This window comes from Schistocerca cancellata, chromosome 3 (assembly GCF_023864275.1).
Source record: "Schistocerca cancellata isolate TAMUIC-IGC-003103 chromosome 3, iqSchCanc2.1, whole genome shotgun sequence".
NCBI classification, from domain to species: Eukaryota; Metazoa; Arthropoda; class Insecta; order Orthoptera; family Acrididae; genus Schistocerca; species Schistocerca cancellata.
This window is the reverse complement of record NC_064628.1, coordinates 900406126-900421072: the sequence shown is the minus strand read 5'-3', so window position 1 is coordinate 900421072 and position 14947 is coordinate 900406126. Positions and strand designations below refer to the sequence as shown.

The following is a 14947-nucleotide window of genomic DNA, read 5'->3' as shown; positions in this document are numbered from 1 at the left end:
GGATGAGAATCAGATGCCACATAGAAATTTCTGTCAGTTTGAGACTGTTCATATTGGCTGTCCTCATTCAGCTCATTAGTCGCAGTGTTTGGTAAGTGTCGTAACAGTGTTCCTGGCGGACGTGTTGGTGTTGACGAGGATGATGAAGCTGAATATGGGGATGCTGAGAGCGATTTCTTCGCTGTTCACAGCATAAAGTACATTTTCTTCGACATGGGGGATATTTGGTAAATTTCCAGTGGCAGCAGAAGTTAAGGATTTCACAAATGGTAATGCAAACTACTTTGCTTGCGTCAAATAAAAAGAATTCTTTGTCTTTGGCCCACTGCCACTTGGAGGAGGTTTGAGGTTCTGCACAAAGACCATTCGTAAATTCCTCCACTTCTCTTTGCATTCAGGCACTGAAACAAAAAAAGGCCTATCTCTTAAGAACCAAATAGGTAATAAAATGTAGAGAATCGCTAAATAAATTAATAAACTAAACTTACACATAGTTTTTCATTTACAGGTACTTGGCTACTGGCTGCACATTTGTATCACTTTCAATGTACTCTGCACGAGGAGAGACCACCATCAGATGAGTAGCAGCAGACACCACAAGTATATTTTGGGATGTTCTCAAAGAAATGTATATGCCAGTTCCAAAAAGAGAGGACTGGAGGAAGATTGCCGAACATCTTGGTCATTTATGGAATCTTCCGAACTGTATTGGAGCACTGGTTGGCAAGCATATAAAATCGAAAAACTGGCGAACAGTTACAAATCATACCACTCTGTTGAGCTAATGTCCTGCTGCGATGGTGATGGATTACTTACTTTAATAGAGACGGGTTATGCTGGGAGAAACAGTGACGGAGGAATTTCGCGCAACAGCAATCAAACACTGGATAACACATGCAGGCCTTGATACTCCATCCCCATTGAAATTAATGAGCGATGAGAATGATAACCCATTTCCCTATTATTTTGTAGATGACGCGTTCCCCTTATCAGGCTACTTAATGAGACCAATCTCTAAAAACTGTCTCGATAATGTGCAAAGAATTTTTAACTTTGGCTTAAGCAGATGAAGGAAAACGACTGAATGTGCATTTAGAATGGCTTCAGGGAAGTTTCAAGTTTTAAATGCTCAATACGTTGCAAGAATCCTGACAGAGTGAATGATGTTATCAAAGCCGTTTGTGTTCTCTACAATTACATACGCAAACGTAAAGGTGTAGAACATGCATCAACACACTTGCAAGAAAATCATGAACCCACTTATGACGCTGCAATATTTCAAGCAAATCATAACGTTTCAGTCTGTGCTAATTCATCGGAAACTGCATTAAGAAATTATTTAGCAATTTAATTTTCAACCCCACACGCCTCTCTTCCGTGGCAATGGAACTACTGCACTTGAATGTTCATTTTATGTTGACTATAGTTAAATTCTGTGAATGAATAAAACATACATTCTTCACTTTAACGTGTTGTCGATTACTTTTATTTTTAAAACCTGGACGTGATTACATTTATACATACTGAAACGTGGTGATAGTGATTTATGCTCTTTAAATCATTTGTATTTCAACACCACTGTACTTGACACATATCGTAGATTTATAGGATGTCTGTCTTTTCCTATCGTTTTCAGGTTTGTTTGTGCACAACAATGTAACTTTACAGAATGACATTGCCACACAAAGAATACGCCAGGTATGGATCAAATGGCTCTGAGGACTATGGGACTTAACTTCTGAGATCATCAGTCCCCTAGAACCTAGAACTACTTAAACCTAACTAACCTAAGGACATCACACACATCCGTGCCCGAGGCAGGATTCGAACCTGCGACCGTAGCAGTCGCGCGGTTCCAGACTGTAGCGCCTAGAACCGCTCGGCCACTCCGGCCGGCCGCCAAGTATGATTTATATATATATTTTTGTACATTTGTTCCAACTGATTGATTGGTAATTTTATTCTAAACAATAAATATACAGTACATTACATACCTGTCATATGAACTTCTTTTCCGACTAGTCTGCAGCTCGTGGTCGTGCGGTAGCGTTCTCGCTTCCCGCGCCCGGGTTCGATTCCCGGCGGGGTCAGGGATTTTCTCTGCCTCGTGATGACTGGGTGTTGTGTGATGTCCTTAGGTTAGTTAGGTTTAAGTAGTTGCTAAGTTCTAGGGGACTGATGACCATAGATGTTAAGTCCCATAGTGCTCAGAGCCATTTTTTTCTTTTCTGACTAAACTCCACACCTTGTCTGCCAAATCTCTCCTGCAGTGGCCTGGAAGCTTGTAATTATATAAAATTGGATGTTTTTCTACTTCCCGCACAAAAGTCATGTTTAAAAGTTGCTCGTTCATCTTCAGAATTACGTAAAACAAAGCTGATGCCGAGGACATGACACAACTCGGGTCGCTTGCAACGCGGGCGCCGAGTCGCATGCAACTGGTTGACAACGCATTGCTAGCGATGTACCGGTGAGTCTGCAGAGCCCCATTTAACAATAAAGGAAATGGCTCGGTTGCCAACTTGCGTCGGCAACTGGTTGCATTTGAGTCTCTGCGTGCCTCACAAATATACTGTGGCGTGTCGCAAAAGCTGTCAGGCACCGACACCACACTGCAACACACTGCCGTCAGGTTGGTTGCCAACTCAGCCCCTGTGACTACGCGACATTCCGGCTCCGCCATTTGTAGCGTGGCCTTCAGAGGGCCTTTACGTACACTGGACCAAAGCACAGAGGGCGTGTAAATCAGCAAGAGAGGTCGCTCCTACCACGAACCTTTTGCTGTATCCGTCAATGTCACGTGCAGCCAATCAGGAGAAGTGTACTTCTGCCGTGCGAGTATTTGGGAGCGCGCACACGCTGATCGTGGCCATTCGAGGGTTGGATTCCCTCACTTCCTCATCGAGGACTCGCACTGCCTGGGCTACTCTCAGGGTGTATCTTCGACGTGGAAGAGCCCCAACTGTGCCTGTCGCGTTGTTGCCCGTCTGCACGCCGTCACTGCTGCCTGCCGCCGCCGCCGCCGCCGCCGTCGTCGTCTGTTCGCCGCCGCCCGGTGCTTGCCGCCGCCGCCGCCACCACCGCCTGGTCGCCGTCTGTCGGTGCTCGTCGCTTCCTCTTCTGCCGCCGCCGCCTGGTCGCCGCTTCTTCTGCCGCCGCCGCTGTCGCCGTCTCTTGGTGCTCGCCGCTTCTTCTGCCGCCGTCTCGTGGTGCTCGCCGCTTCTGCCGCCGCCGCTTCTGTCGTCTCTCGGTGTTTGCTGCCGCCTGCAATCATGGACGCCCCAACTACCACCATCATCTACACCTCTCCTTCACCTGCCCCCACTGTAAGGTCATGGAGTGCTTCCTCTGGGATTCACCCGTCTCATGCACTTTCCCTACTCACAGTCTCCTCTCCATCTATCTCCTCTCCATCACTGTATCCCCACCTGTACGTCACTCCTGCTCCTATCCCTGCTACTGCCCCTGCTACTGCTCCCGCTCCTGCCTCTGTCTCTGCTCCCAACCCCCCTCCCGCTCCTGTCGCCCGCCGAGACGACTTTCCCCCTCTCCCCCCTGCGACTACCACTGCTTCCCCTGCCAGAGTCTCCGCCCGCCGCGCCACAGTCGCCCCCACAGAGCGCCCTACCCTCTCATCCGGTGCTACTGCCTCACAGGAGGGCCCTGCCTCCCACCACCTCCCCATCCATCCAGTCCCTCATCCCTCCTCCCAGGCAACACCCGCCAAAAAATCTTCCAAACGGCCCAGTGGCGACCTCTCCTCTACTCCTTCATCCAAAAAGCCACTGCCCGCCCCACCTCCCACTGACCCCGCTATGGATACCACCCCACCTCCCTCCTCTCCAGCACCCTCCCTGTATACCTTTGTCCTAGTCAACCCTGATCCGAAATTCCTGGATGCCCACACCCTCACCCTTGAAATCTGGAAGTACATCCCCAGTGCACCCATCACCCAACTTATCCCTCGCAGAGACTCTGTTCTCATCAAGTCTCCCTCTCCGTCCTTCCATACTGATCTCCTGCGGCGCCTTCCCCGCATCACCTTTGGGCCCCACGCATCCCTCACCCCATTCCTTACATCCTCCTCTCCTCGTCAACCCCAACCGCCTCGTCGTCCACCGACCCTCACTGCTGTCATTACAAAACTCATCCCTGTGGTCACGGAGGCTGAGGTGTTGGCGGAACTGAATGCCCACCCCTCCCTGGAAGTCCGCACTGCCCGCCGTATTTACAACTCCTCTGGCCCTACTTTCCTCATGCGTATCTTTACAGAGTCCGCCTCCTCCATCGATCACCTCCTCACGCAGAGAGCCCTGATTTTCAACCACCGCCACCCTGTTGACCCATCCCATTCCCCTCCTCAATCCTACCGCTGCCAGCGTTGTCTTCTGTACAATGACCACCTCACCCAAAACTGCAAGAACCCACCCACCTGCCCCCATTGTAAGGCCTCCCACTTCCTCAAACAGTGTCCCAACCTCGCCTCCACCCCATCCTGCAACACCTGCAATGAACCTCACCCCACCTATTCCTCCAAATGCAAAGCCAAGCCCCCTCCCACCAACCCTGAACTCACTGTCCCCGTTCGCCCCATTGACCCACCCATCCACCCTAACAATTCCCTCCACCCTCCCCCTCATCCGGTTCCTCACCGTCATCCTGCAGAACATACACCCCTTCCAGCGCCTCCACTCACTCCAGCAGATTTCCCTCGCTGCCCGCTCTGTTTTCCACTTAAACACCTACGCCACATACTCCCACAACCAGGCCCACTTTACCTTCACCCGCCTAGACACCCTCGTTTAAGCCCCTCTCTCCCCTTCCCGCACCCTTCCCACACCCAACCACATGGCTCGTCAACAGTATCGTCTCCTCTACCTCAACATTCGCTCCCTCCCTGCAAACAAATACCTCTTCGTGCATACCCTCTCCCAGCACCAGGTTGACTCCTTCATCCTTAATGAAACCTTCCTCCAACCCCACCATGTGGTCCGCATCTCCCCTTATCTCCTTCACCGCACTGACAATCCCCTTCCCCTAGCTCGAGGCGGGGTCACTATAGGCCACCTCAGGCATCTCCCTGTCTGGCCACAACCCCTCCTCAATGACCCAACCGAACACCTTCTCCTCAGCCTCTTTTTTCCCTCCCTCACCATCTCCTGTGCCACTATCTATATTCGCCCCGCAGCTCCTCTCCCCTTCGACTTCATTTCCCATGTTGACCATACCTTCTCCACCTATGTGATCGCCGCTGACCTCAACATCCACATCCCCTTCGGTGGTGGCATCAGTTCCTTGCCACCCTCCGTGGTGACCTTGTTCCTCTCCCACAGCACACCCGTCCTGAAAGTAACTCCACCCCCGATGTTATCCTCGCTTCCCCCAACCTCCTTGGTCGCATTGCCGTTGATGTCCTCGATCCCATCGGTAGTGACCATCTCCCTGTCCTTCTCACCATCTCCTCTACCCGTCCTGCCACTGCAGCCATCCGCCCAACTGCCCCTACAAAGTCTGTCCATGACTACCACCGTGCCAATTGGGATGCCTACCGGGAATCCATTGCCTTACAGGTCGAAATCCACCCCCTCGCTTTCCACCACCCTGATGACATCACCCATGCCTCTTCCTTCCTTCAGAAGACCATCACTGACGCTGTGGAGGCTCATGTCCCTACCAAACTCATCCACCCTCACCGCCCTATGCTTCCTCCACAGGCCATCCTTCTTCTGCGTGAATCCCGCAGGCTCTACCGCTCCTTCCTCTGCACTCGTGACCGGGATACTCTCACCCACCACCGCCAATTACAGCGTCATATCCGGAACCTCCTTACAGCAAAGAAACGCCAGGACGGGCGTCAGACATGCACACGCCTCAACTCCGCCCTCCCTGTCAACTCCTCCAAGTACTGGTCAGCCTTCCACCGCCTTACTGGTAGCCATCCCACCCCGCATTACCCCATCCTCCATGACGATTGACCCTTCCCTGACAACCTCAGTAAGGCTAACCATGTTGCTTCCCACCTATCTGAGGTCTTCTCCATTCCTGACGATCCCCATTTTGATTACTCCCTCTTCCCCATCGTCCTTGACCGCACTGACACCTCTGTCCCCCCGCTCGCCCCTAGCTTCCAGTACTTGGATCAGTTACCCCCCTCCGACATCAACACTCCCATCACCACGCAAGACATCACACTCGTCCTCCGCTCCAAACGCAACACCACCCCTGGTCATGATGGCGTCACCTACCGTCACCTCAAGAAATCCCCTCCATCCTTCCTGTCTGTCATTGCTACCCTGTACAATGTCCTCCTCTCCACTGGATTTTACCCTGACCTGTGGAAGACTTCCCGTGTCCTGCTGTTCCCTAAGCCTAACAAACCCCCCTCTGCTACCTCTTCCTATCGTCCCATCTGCCTCACCTCCATGTTCAGTAAGGTCTTTGAGGCCATCCTCTCTCGCCGTATCCACCACCACCTTAAACAGCACCGCCTCCTTCCTCTTACCCAATGTGGCTTCCGGCCTTCCTTCTCTGCTGACGACCAGCTCCTTAACCTTACCCATCTTCTTTCCCTCCAACTTAACTCCCGTCGCTCTACTATCTTTGTTTCCCTTGATCTCCAGAACGCCTATGACCGTGTCTGGCATCCTGGGCTCCTTTTCAAACTCCAGACCTATGCTCTCCCCATCAACTTCGTCCGTCTCATTGCTTCCTTCCTCTCCCATCGTCCCTCCTATGTGACTATCCACAATTCCAACTCCCGTACTTTCTACCCCTCTGCCGGCGTGCCCCAAAGAACTGTCCTTTCCCCTCTCCTCTATCTCCTGTACACTGCTGATATGCCCAAACCTCCCCCTCCTGTTCATCTTCTCCAGTTCGCTGATGACACCGCCTTCCTAGCCCTTTATCCTACCCTTCAACGGTACCAACGTACCCTCCAAACCCACCTTGACCAATTCACCACTTGGTGCAACCAGTGGTTCCTCCGTGTTAATCCCTCCAAGACCCAGGCTATCATCATAGGCCGCACCACCCGCTCCTTCCGCCTCCATCATTTCTACCTCACCATTTATGGTCGTCCTATCCACCTCACTCCTACCCTCAAATACCTTGGCCTCACACTCGACCGCCACCTCACCTGGACTCCCCATCTCCTTACCATCCAAAACAAAGCTCACAACTGCTTCCGCCTCCTGAAACTCCTGTCCGGCCGGACGTGGGGTCTCCATCCTTCCACCATCCTTCACACCTACAAATCCATGATCCGCCCCATCCTTTGTTATGCCAGCATCGCTTGGATTTCCGCCCCTCCCCGGTTCTATAAAGCCCTCCAAATCCTCGAACGCCATGCACTCCACCTCACCTTCTGCATCGGCCTTCCGTCCCCCACGCGCATCCTCTATGACCTCATCACTTTCCCCCACCTTCTCCTTTTCCTTGAACACATCCGCACACTATATAGTGTCCGCCGCCTTGATCCCCCTCACCCCCTGGTGTCTCCCTTCCTCTCCACTCCCAACCAACCAGTTGCCGCACCTTTACCGTTGTGTCCCTCCCTCTCTCCATCTCCACACCCTCCATCTCCTTTCCCAACACAACTTCCACCGTCTACCCCTCCCGGGTGATGAGCTTCGCCCTGACATCTACCCTTCCTACCAACTCTAACCCCCTCTTCCTGCCTCCTCCTCAGGGCTCCCTCTCCTCCCCCTCCCTCCTTCTGAGCGGATTTCCCCTCCTACTCCCCCTCCATCTCTTGTGCCTTCTTTCAGTATCTCTACGCTCCCTCCTGCCCTGTCTTCCCTTTTCCTCTCCCGCCCCATGTGTCTCCTGCCTCTTCGTGAACCCACGGTTGCCCCTCCTCTCTTCGTCCCGCCGCTACCCCAGCTGCCCCATGCTCTCCCCTCCTTTTCCATCCTCTCTGGCCTTTCCCCCGGCAGGTCCCACCTGCTAGTTTTATTCTTCGTCGTGTGTGCTCCAAGTGGGTTTTCAGTGTGTTGTTTCAGAGTGTTTTTAATACCGTGGCCAACTTTTAACCTGTGCATGCGCATCCAGTGTCTTCTCTGTGTTTTAAGAATCGCCAACTGTGTTTTTTAACTTTCTGGTGACTTTTTTAACTGTCCCCAATGAACGTCTACATGTCAGTGTATTTTTACCTCCATTTTCTCCCATTACTCTGTTTTATGTTCCCCTTTTTTATCTCCTTATGTATGTATTATTTTATTCTTGTTTTAGTTGTCGTGTCACTCGGCTGAAGAGCGGCGGATTGTGCTGCTGACAGCCCTCCCCTGCCCATATGGGGCAGGGGAATGAAATCACAATAAAGGAAAAAAAATGATCGTGGCAGTTATGATGCAGCCAGCCGAGAGAAGAGGTCTACTCCAGATAAAGCGCCGCCTCGACCGCACGCCACCTTCACCGCCAAGGGACCTCGGCAATGTGCTCACACGCCTGTTGTTATTGTGTCACACTGATTTGGCAAGACTGCATATACTGTGAACTCATACAGATTATAACTTACGTGTTAGTCTGTTCCTATGGGCTCCACTCATGGAGAGCAAGAACGTAAACATTCGTCAGTCAAACTAGCAGAGAATGAACTCTGACTGTAGAAACTTTCATTGTAACATTTCCTCAACCAAGCCTTTTATTCCAAGTACTTAGTTTAGTTGTGAACTAATTTTCCTGTTAGGAACTAGTTACAAAGTTTGTTACTTGCTTCTGATGGTTAGTGATGACCCCTTGTGGTGAACTCATTGTGTTATTAAATATAGAGTATGAACTACATGGTCGTGCTTTTCTTGTAGAAGTGTTCGAACTCCAGGGTGCTTCACACTGACTGGCAAATGTACATGCAGCAAGCATGACTCCACTTCGACTCCTGAAATGCAACAATCATTCAACGAAATTAAACTCAGTTTATCGCATGCTAAAACATTATCTCAACCATTGGTAACAATTCCATTGACAATCACTTATAACTCAAACAACACTGCGATCAGAGCAGTGATTCAGCACATAGTAACAGGTGAACAAGAACCATTGCATTTCTTCTCCCACACGTTAACAGTCTTGCAGCGTAAATAATCAGGTTATGATAGAGAAATACTTGTGATATACAAATCAGTGCAGTATTTCAAGAATGAGATTGAGGCCAGATCACTTACCATTTATATCAACCCTCATCCATTGTCGGATTCTATGTGTAAACCTGCAAAAGACTGATCACCACACCATTTCCAACACCTTGATCGCATTGCACAATGTATGATCGATGTCTAACACCGAAAAGGAGTGGGCAATGTCGTGCCCAACTACCTGACATGAGTACATGCACTTTCAGTTGATGTAAATTACGGTGAGCTCAACAAGCCGCAATAACATGATGCACAAATGTACAACCTCTTATTAGATACCACAACAGGTTTGTAGCTTGAACAGTGCACCATTCCAGGTTCTGCTGTACAAGTCTGTGATGTCAGTAAACTGCCTCTGTCCACCAGTCCCATTCAGTGTGTGTAAATCTATTTTTCACAGTTTGCACCTAGGAGTATGCACCATGGCCACTACTCCCACTCAATATGTGTAAATTTATTTTTCACAGTTTGTACCAGTTGCCACACCTAGGAGTATGCATCATAACTAAATTAGTAATGAAGCTTTTCGTTTGGCCAAATGTGAAACGAGACTGTACTCTGCAGACGCAAACCTGCATAGATTGCCAACGTTGCAAGTTGGACAATACACAGAGCTGCCACTCAATAGATATGAATCACCTAAAGGCCATTTCCAGCAAGTTCATCTTGAGCTGGCTGGCCCATACTCACAGACAGAAGGCTTCCAGTACGTTTTCTCCACCATTGATTGTATCACCCAATCGTTAGAAGCCATACACTTGTTGGACATCATGGTGGAAACGACACACTCATTCTGCTAGCAGACTTCGTTTCATCGCAAGAATCCCCAGAGACTAAGGAGCTCCTTGCTCTTGTCACTATAGTGAAACAACACATTGCACGATTTAGAATACCACACCCACAGGCACACAGTGTACTAAAAATTTTTGTACACAAAGCTGTGATTTTGTCATGCTGTAGTCTGAACTGTTTTGCGCACATCTTACTTCGTTCCTCACAAAGTTCTCAGATGAGGAGCTAATATGTTCAATATTTAGCCACATGGAAAGCCTACCAGAGTATCAGTAAATCGCCTTAAACCCACGACGATTTCCCATGATACCACCAGCACAGCTGTCACCCCCGGAACATGACAGAGCATTGGATATGAACAACATGTTTATAGTCAGCCTCGTCGTGCAACTGCTCCAGCCAGATAATATACAAGTGAAACTGGTGGACAACGTTATTGCCTTATTGTGGTCGAAGAACAGCACCAGGAATGCCAAGTAGACAATGGTTTTATTTCCAGGCTGTCCACTTGTAGTTACAAACTTCCCAGTGACGGCGAGGCAGCAGTGATTACATCAAGATTATGAGCTGACAGGTTCGTTACCATCACAATTCGGCGGTTACAACAATCTTTTCAAAGTATACAAGCAGAATCTGTTGTTACTACACCCACTACCCAATGACCTCTGCAGTTCAGTATCTCACCAACACAGATTAACAATCCAGCTATGGCTGTCACTGTCAACCTCGATCTTACCTAAGCCAATACCGTCTGTATTCAAACAAGATGGGGATCATCACACCATGTTATTTTCCCTCCCTTTCGACAAGAAAGGGTCCAATCATGCCCTGCATAGCAAATAGCCTTGGCACTGTTGGTCATGCACATATATGCAAGAAGAACCACACCTGCTGCTACCTCTGGAGACCTTCTTCTCCTAGTGTTCAGTACTCTCAGGAAGGACTCCATGGTGACCTCACCATCAAAAGCGATATAATAAGACCCTTTGGTCAGTAGTTTAGCCCCTTGTGAGGAGATACTCTTTGGTGTTTTCAGTTCTCTATGAAGAATTGTCTAGTGTAGTAGTAGTGCTATGTTTGGCCTGACACTAGTTTTAGTTTCTGCCACTAGGTGGCACCACAGTCATGCTGCTGCAGTCGGTGTTGGTGTGAAATTTAAAAATCCAAGATGGCGGTTGGTATAATATTCAGAAATTTGTGGGAAATTCAAATCAGGCCAATTTTCCTGTGTACAAAATGGTGAGAAATCTTTTTAAAAAACGGGTGGGAAATATAAAAAATACAACTATCATAATGTGTGCCCAACCTCTCTCCCCCTTCCCTCCCTCACCCTATCTCTATCGTAGTGCAATATTAAAAATCCAAGTTGATGGAAATATACCAATTATATGCTTTCTACCCCATCCCCCTCCTCTTTACAACCACTCAGAGTTTAATATTTAAATGATGAGGCAGATATGTAGTAAAAGTTATGTAAGCTCCACATTTAAGTCACAGGCACTCACTATTTCCTTGAAAGTCAAAGGTATTCATTATTTCTGGAGCAAAAATGGTGTCAAGTGACATAATTTACATCCAGATTAACTGTGTACTTTATACCCCTCCCTCTCCTCTTTTCAACCAATTAGAGTGTAATATTAAAATGATGCAGATGTGACACCAAATCCATTACATTTACAGAAGAATGTGTGAAGACACATAGCATAATATACCATCTGCCTCCCACCTCCTCCAGTAATAGCCTAGAATTTTAGGTACCATTAAAAAGAATGAGCCAATTACAGTATAGTCATCCCTCCTGGGTTGTAATCAAAAGTATCTTGACAATCTGAATTATTTATAAAAATTGTATCACACATGTCTCTCTCTCCTCTCTGTCAATCAGAACCTAGTATCACAGTGGAGTCCCATCTGGGCTGTTCTCAAAAGTACCTGAACTACTTATCAAAAAATATCTCTAAGTTTTTGCATTGCATAAAAAGAATAACACACTGTATTTTCATTATGGACTTCCAAAAAATCGTTTATGGACCATCTCACCACTCACATTGGTAAATTTCATTCAATGAATCGCATATATCATTTACTGGAGCATATAGAAATGTGTTGACGTCCCAATAAGCTGTCAAGTAAATCAACACCTCCCATATGACAGTTGTATTCACGTATTACTGCTGGGCGTTTCACTGTTTTCTTTGTCTTTTCTTTCCTATCAAACCTTTCAGTTGCTCCTTCTGGTTGGGTTCCAGCAAATGTAGATAATAAACACACACCCTTGTTATCTTTCCACAACAAATTGCTGACTTCGACATTAATGTAGGACGTGCAGTACTCTACCGAAAACCATCTTTCTTCTATTTGCACCAAATCATCATTTGGAAGTTTACACTGAGGGATTCTATTCCTTCTGACAGTGCACAAACTACGAATACCTTGCTCAGTCAAGTATGAAACTAGTGGAAGGCTGGTGTAGTAATTGTTGAAGTACACTTTGTGAAACACACGTCTTGGAATCTCTCTGCACAGTCGGACAACTGTATTTCCACTAGCTCCCAAGTCTGGTTCACGATGAAGTCTGTCTTTCAACTCATTTTCAGCTCCAGTGTATATTTCGAATTTATAGGCAAATCCAGACACACCACAGAGAACAGATAATTTACAGCCCCATTTATGAGGTTTCTGAGGTATATACTGCTTTAGGCGATGTCTAGCCCTAGTGGCGCACATCTGCTCATCAATTGATAAACATTCTTCCATAGGAACAGAAAGAAACTTCTTCCCAACTTCATCAAGAACTGGACGCAATTTGTACAGCTTATCATATCCGCCAGCTTCTTTATTCAGTACTTGCTTTGAGTTGTCATTGAAATGTAAATTAGCTCGATTTTTTTCAAACATGTTCAATGACAAAGCTTTTTTTATCATATCCACACCAACTGTCTTGTCCCAATAATGTCTTATGTTAGAGTATTTGCACACAGGAGTAAGAACACAGATTCCAAGGAACTTACGTAGATCATCATCTGTTATATCCAGTGCTTTGCTTGGGTCCTTCGAAATACTGTAAGGAACACTATCATCAATAATTTTCTTCATTACTTCCTTGCTAAAAAAGTACGTGAAAATCTGAAATGAGGTGTCAAGTGCTTGTAAAAATTCAGGAATGCCCCTACAACCAACGAACTTCTTTTGCTGTTCTGGGATATTTAGAGTTGTTTTCCTCCAAATCACATTTCCAGTTTTCTTCTTTGAAGTATTTTGTTTCGCTGATTTTGGCTGCTGTGCTTTATCTGTCTTTCACTACTGGAACAAGGTTGAGAATCCGCTTCATAGGCGCACAAACTTTCTGTTGGCTGACTGCATGCTTGTTTGTGAATCTGTGCACTGACGGCTGGGTCACTCACTTCTTGAACTTCAGATTCTCTATTCTCATCACCTGATAAGCTATCAAGCAACATGTTCACAAAGTCATTTTCACCAAGAATATTGTCAACACAAGACTGCTCTTCAGATAAAGCATCTCCAGCTGTGTCCAATAAAGATGACATTAACTGTTATTCCCTGCGCTGTATATCACTGCTGTTTGTGTTATTCCCTTCAATTTACTCAGTATCACTTTCACTGCCTAAATCTAAATCATCCTCACTGTCACTTGGGACACTACTCAATAAGAAAGAGATGCCCTTATCATCCAATTTTCTCCTAATCCTTTCTCATCTATGTAGTGAACTGACATCTAGAAGGAAGATGAAATCATTATAAGAGTGGCATGTTTGACAGCATTCATATCAGTAGTGAAACTGTTCTATACAATTATAAATTATAGTTTATTATTTATATTTATAGGCCAGACTCATGTGATCAAGAACAAGAGACAGTGTTCAGAATGGTTCAAATGGCTCTGAGCACTATGGGACTTAACATCTATGGTCATCAGTCCCCTAGAACTTAGAACTACTTAAACCTAACTAACCTAAGGAGAACACACAAGACCCAGTCATCACGAGGCAGAGAAAATCCCTGACCCCGCGGGGAATCGAACCCGGGCGCGGGAAGCAAGAACACTACCGCACGACCGTGAGCTGTGGACGACAGTGTTCATATATAAAACAAACATAATGTTATAAGGAACAGAAAAAAGAAATAGCTATGAGAAATGTAAGTGAACAAATATTGTGTGTGTTATGTTCCTTTACACATGATGATTTGTATATGAATCATTCATATTACAGCTAATGGCTTTTATAGAAACAGCAAAAAAATATATAAATACCTATAATTCCTATCAAAAACCATTATAGTTTATGGCTGTAATGTTTGTGGCTCTTACCTTAAGTTACTGCTTCATCTACAATCAGCCGAAAACGGCGAACAGCATAAACAATGAGTTACACTGCCACTACCAAAGATAATGCTACCTAACAGGCAGCTGCTTCGCAATAAATATTTTCTCTGGCCAGGAAACAATTGCTGAACGATTGATAAAAGCGCCAGCATGTTTACAGCACTCAGTAGAGCTGCAGTGAACGAAAATACTCTAGGAAATAAACTAATGCTTATATGCATCACTATGCACTAGAGGGTTAAGAGAGTTACCAGAATTTTATTAGGTCTACAACTTTGCTTCCGCCATTTTGCAACAGACGTCAGTAGTGGCAAGTGGGTTCAGGTGATTGGCCATAGGTCTAATACAATAAGCTTAGGCATCTGTAAACATAATGCCATAAAATATTAGTCGATTTTTGATTACATCATAAGGTTATTCTCGATTAAGTACGTCAAATTACGTACCTATTTCTCGCCATTTGCAGTAAGTTTTAATTTTCTGCTTTGACATGAAGAAATCTGCGGCTGTGGCTCTTAAAATGCTGGGTAAGACCAATGGTGAGGGAACTATTAGTGGAAGAACGTGCAGAGAATGTTTTAAATGCCTTAAGAATGGTGATTTTGATGTCGAAGACCGCCATGGCCGTAAAAGACAGAACGTTTTCGTAGTTACTGAAACAGACGAACACAGTCACAGG

General features: G+C 46.7%; 1 protein-coding gene across 1 annotated transcript; it reads right to left on the bottom strand.

The window, feature by feature from the left end:
* Positions 1-279: 279 nt before the first annotated feature.
* LOC126176640 (piggyBac transposable element-derived protein 4-like) lies at positions 280-13471 on the bottom strand. Its single transcript, XM_049923798.1, has 3 exons — positions 13328-13471; positions 12356-13049; positions 280-401 (listed from the first exon to the last, which is right to left on the bottom strand). The coding sequence occupies exons 1-3, from the start codon at positions 13469-13471 to the stop codon at positions 280-282; spliced, it is 960 nt and encodes a 319-aa protein (XP_049779755.1).
* Positions 13472-14947: the final 1476 nt, after the last annotated feature.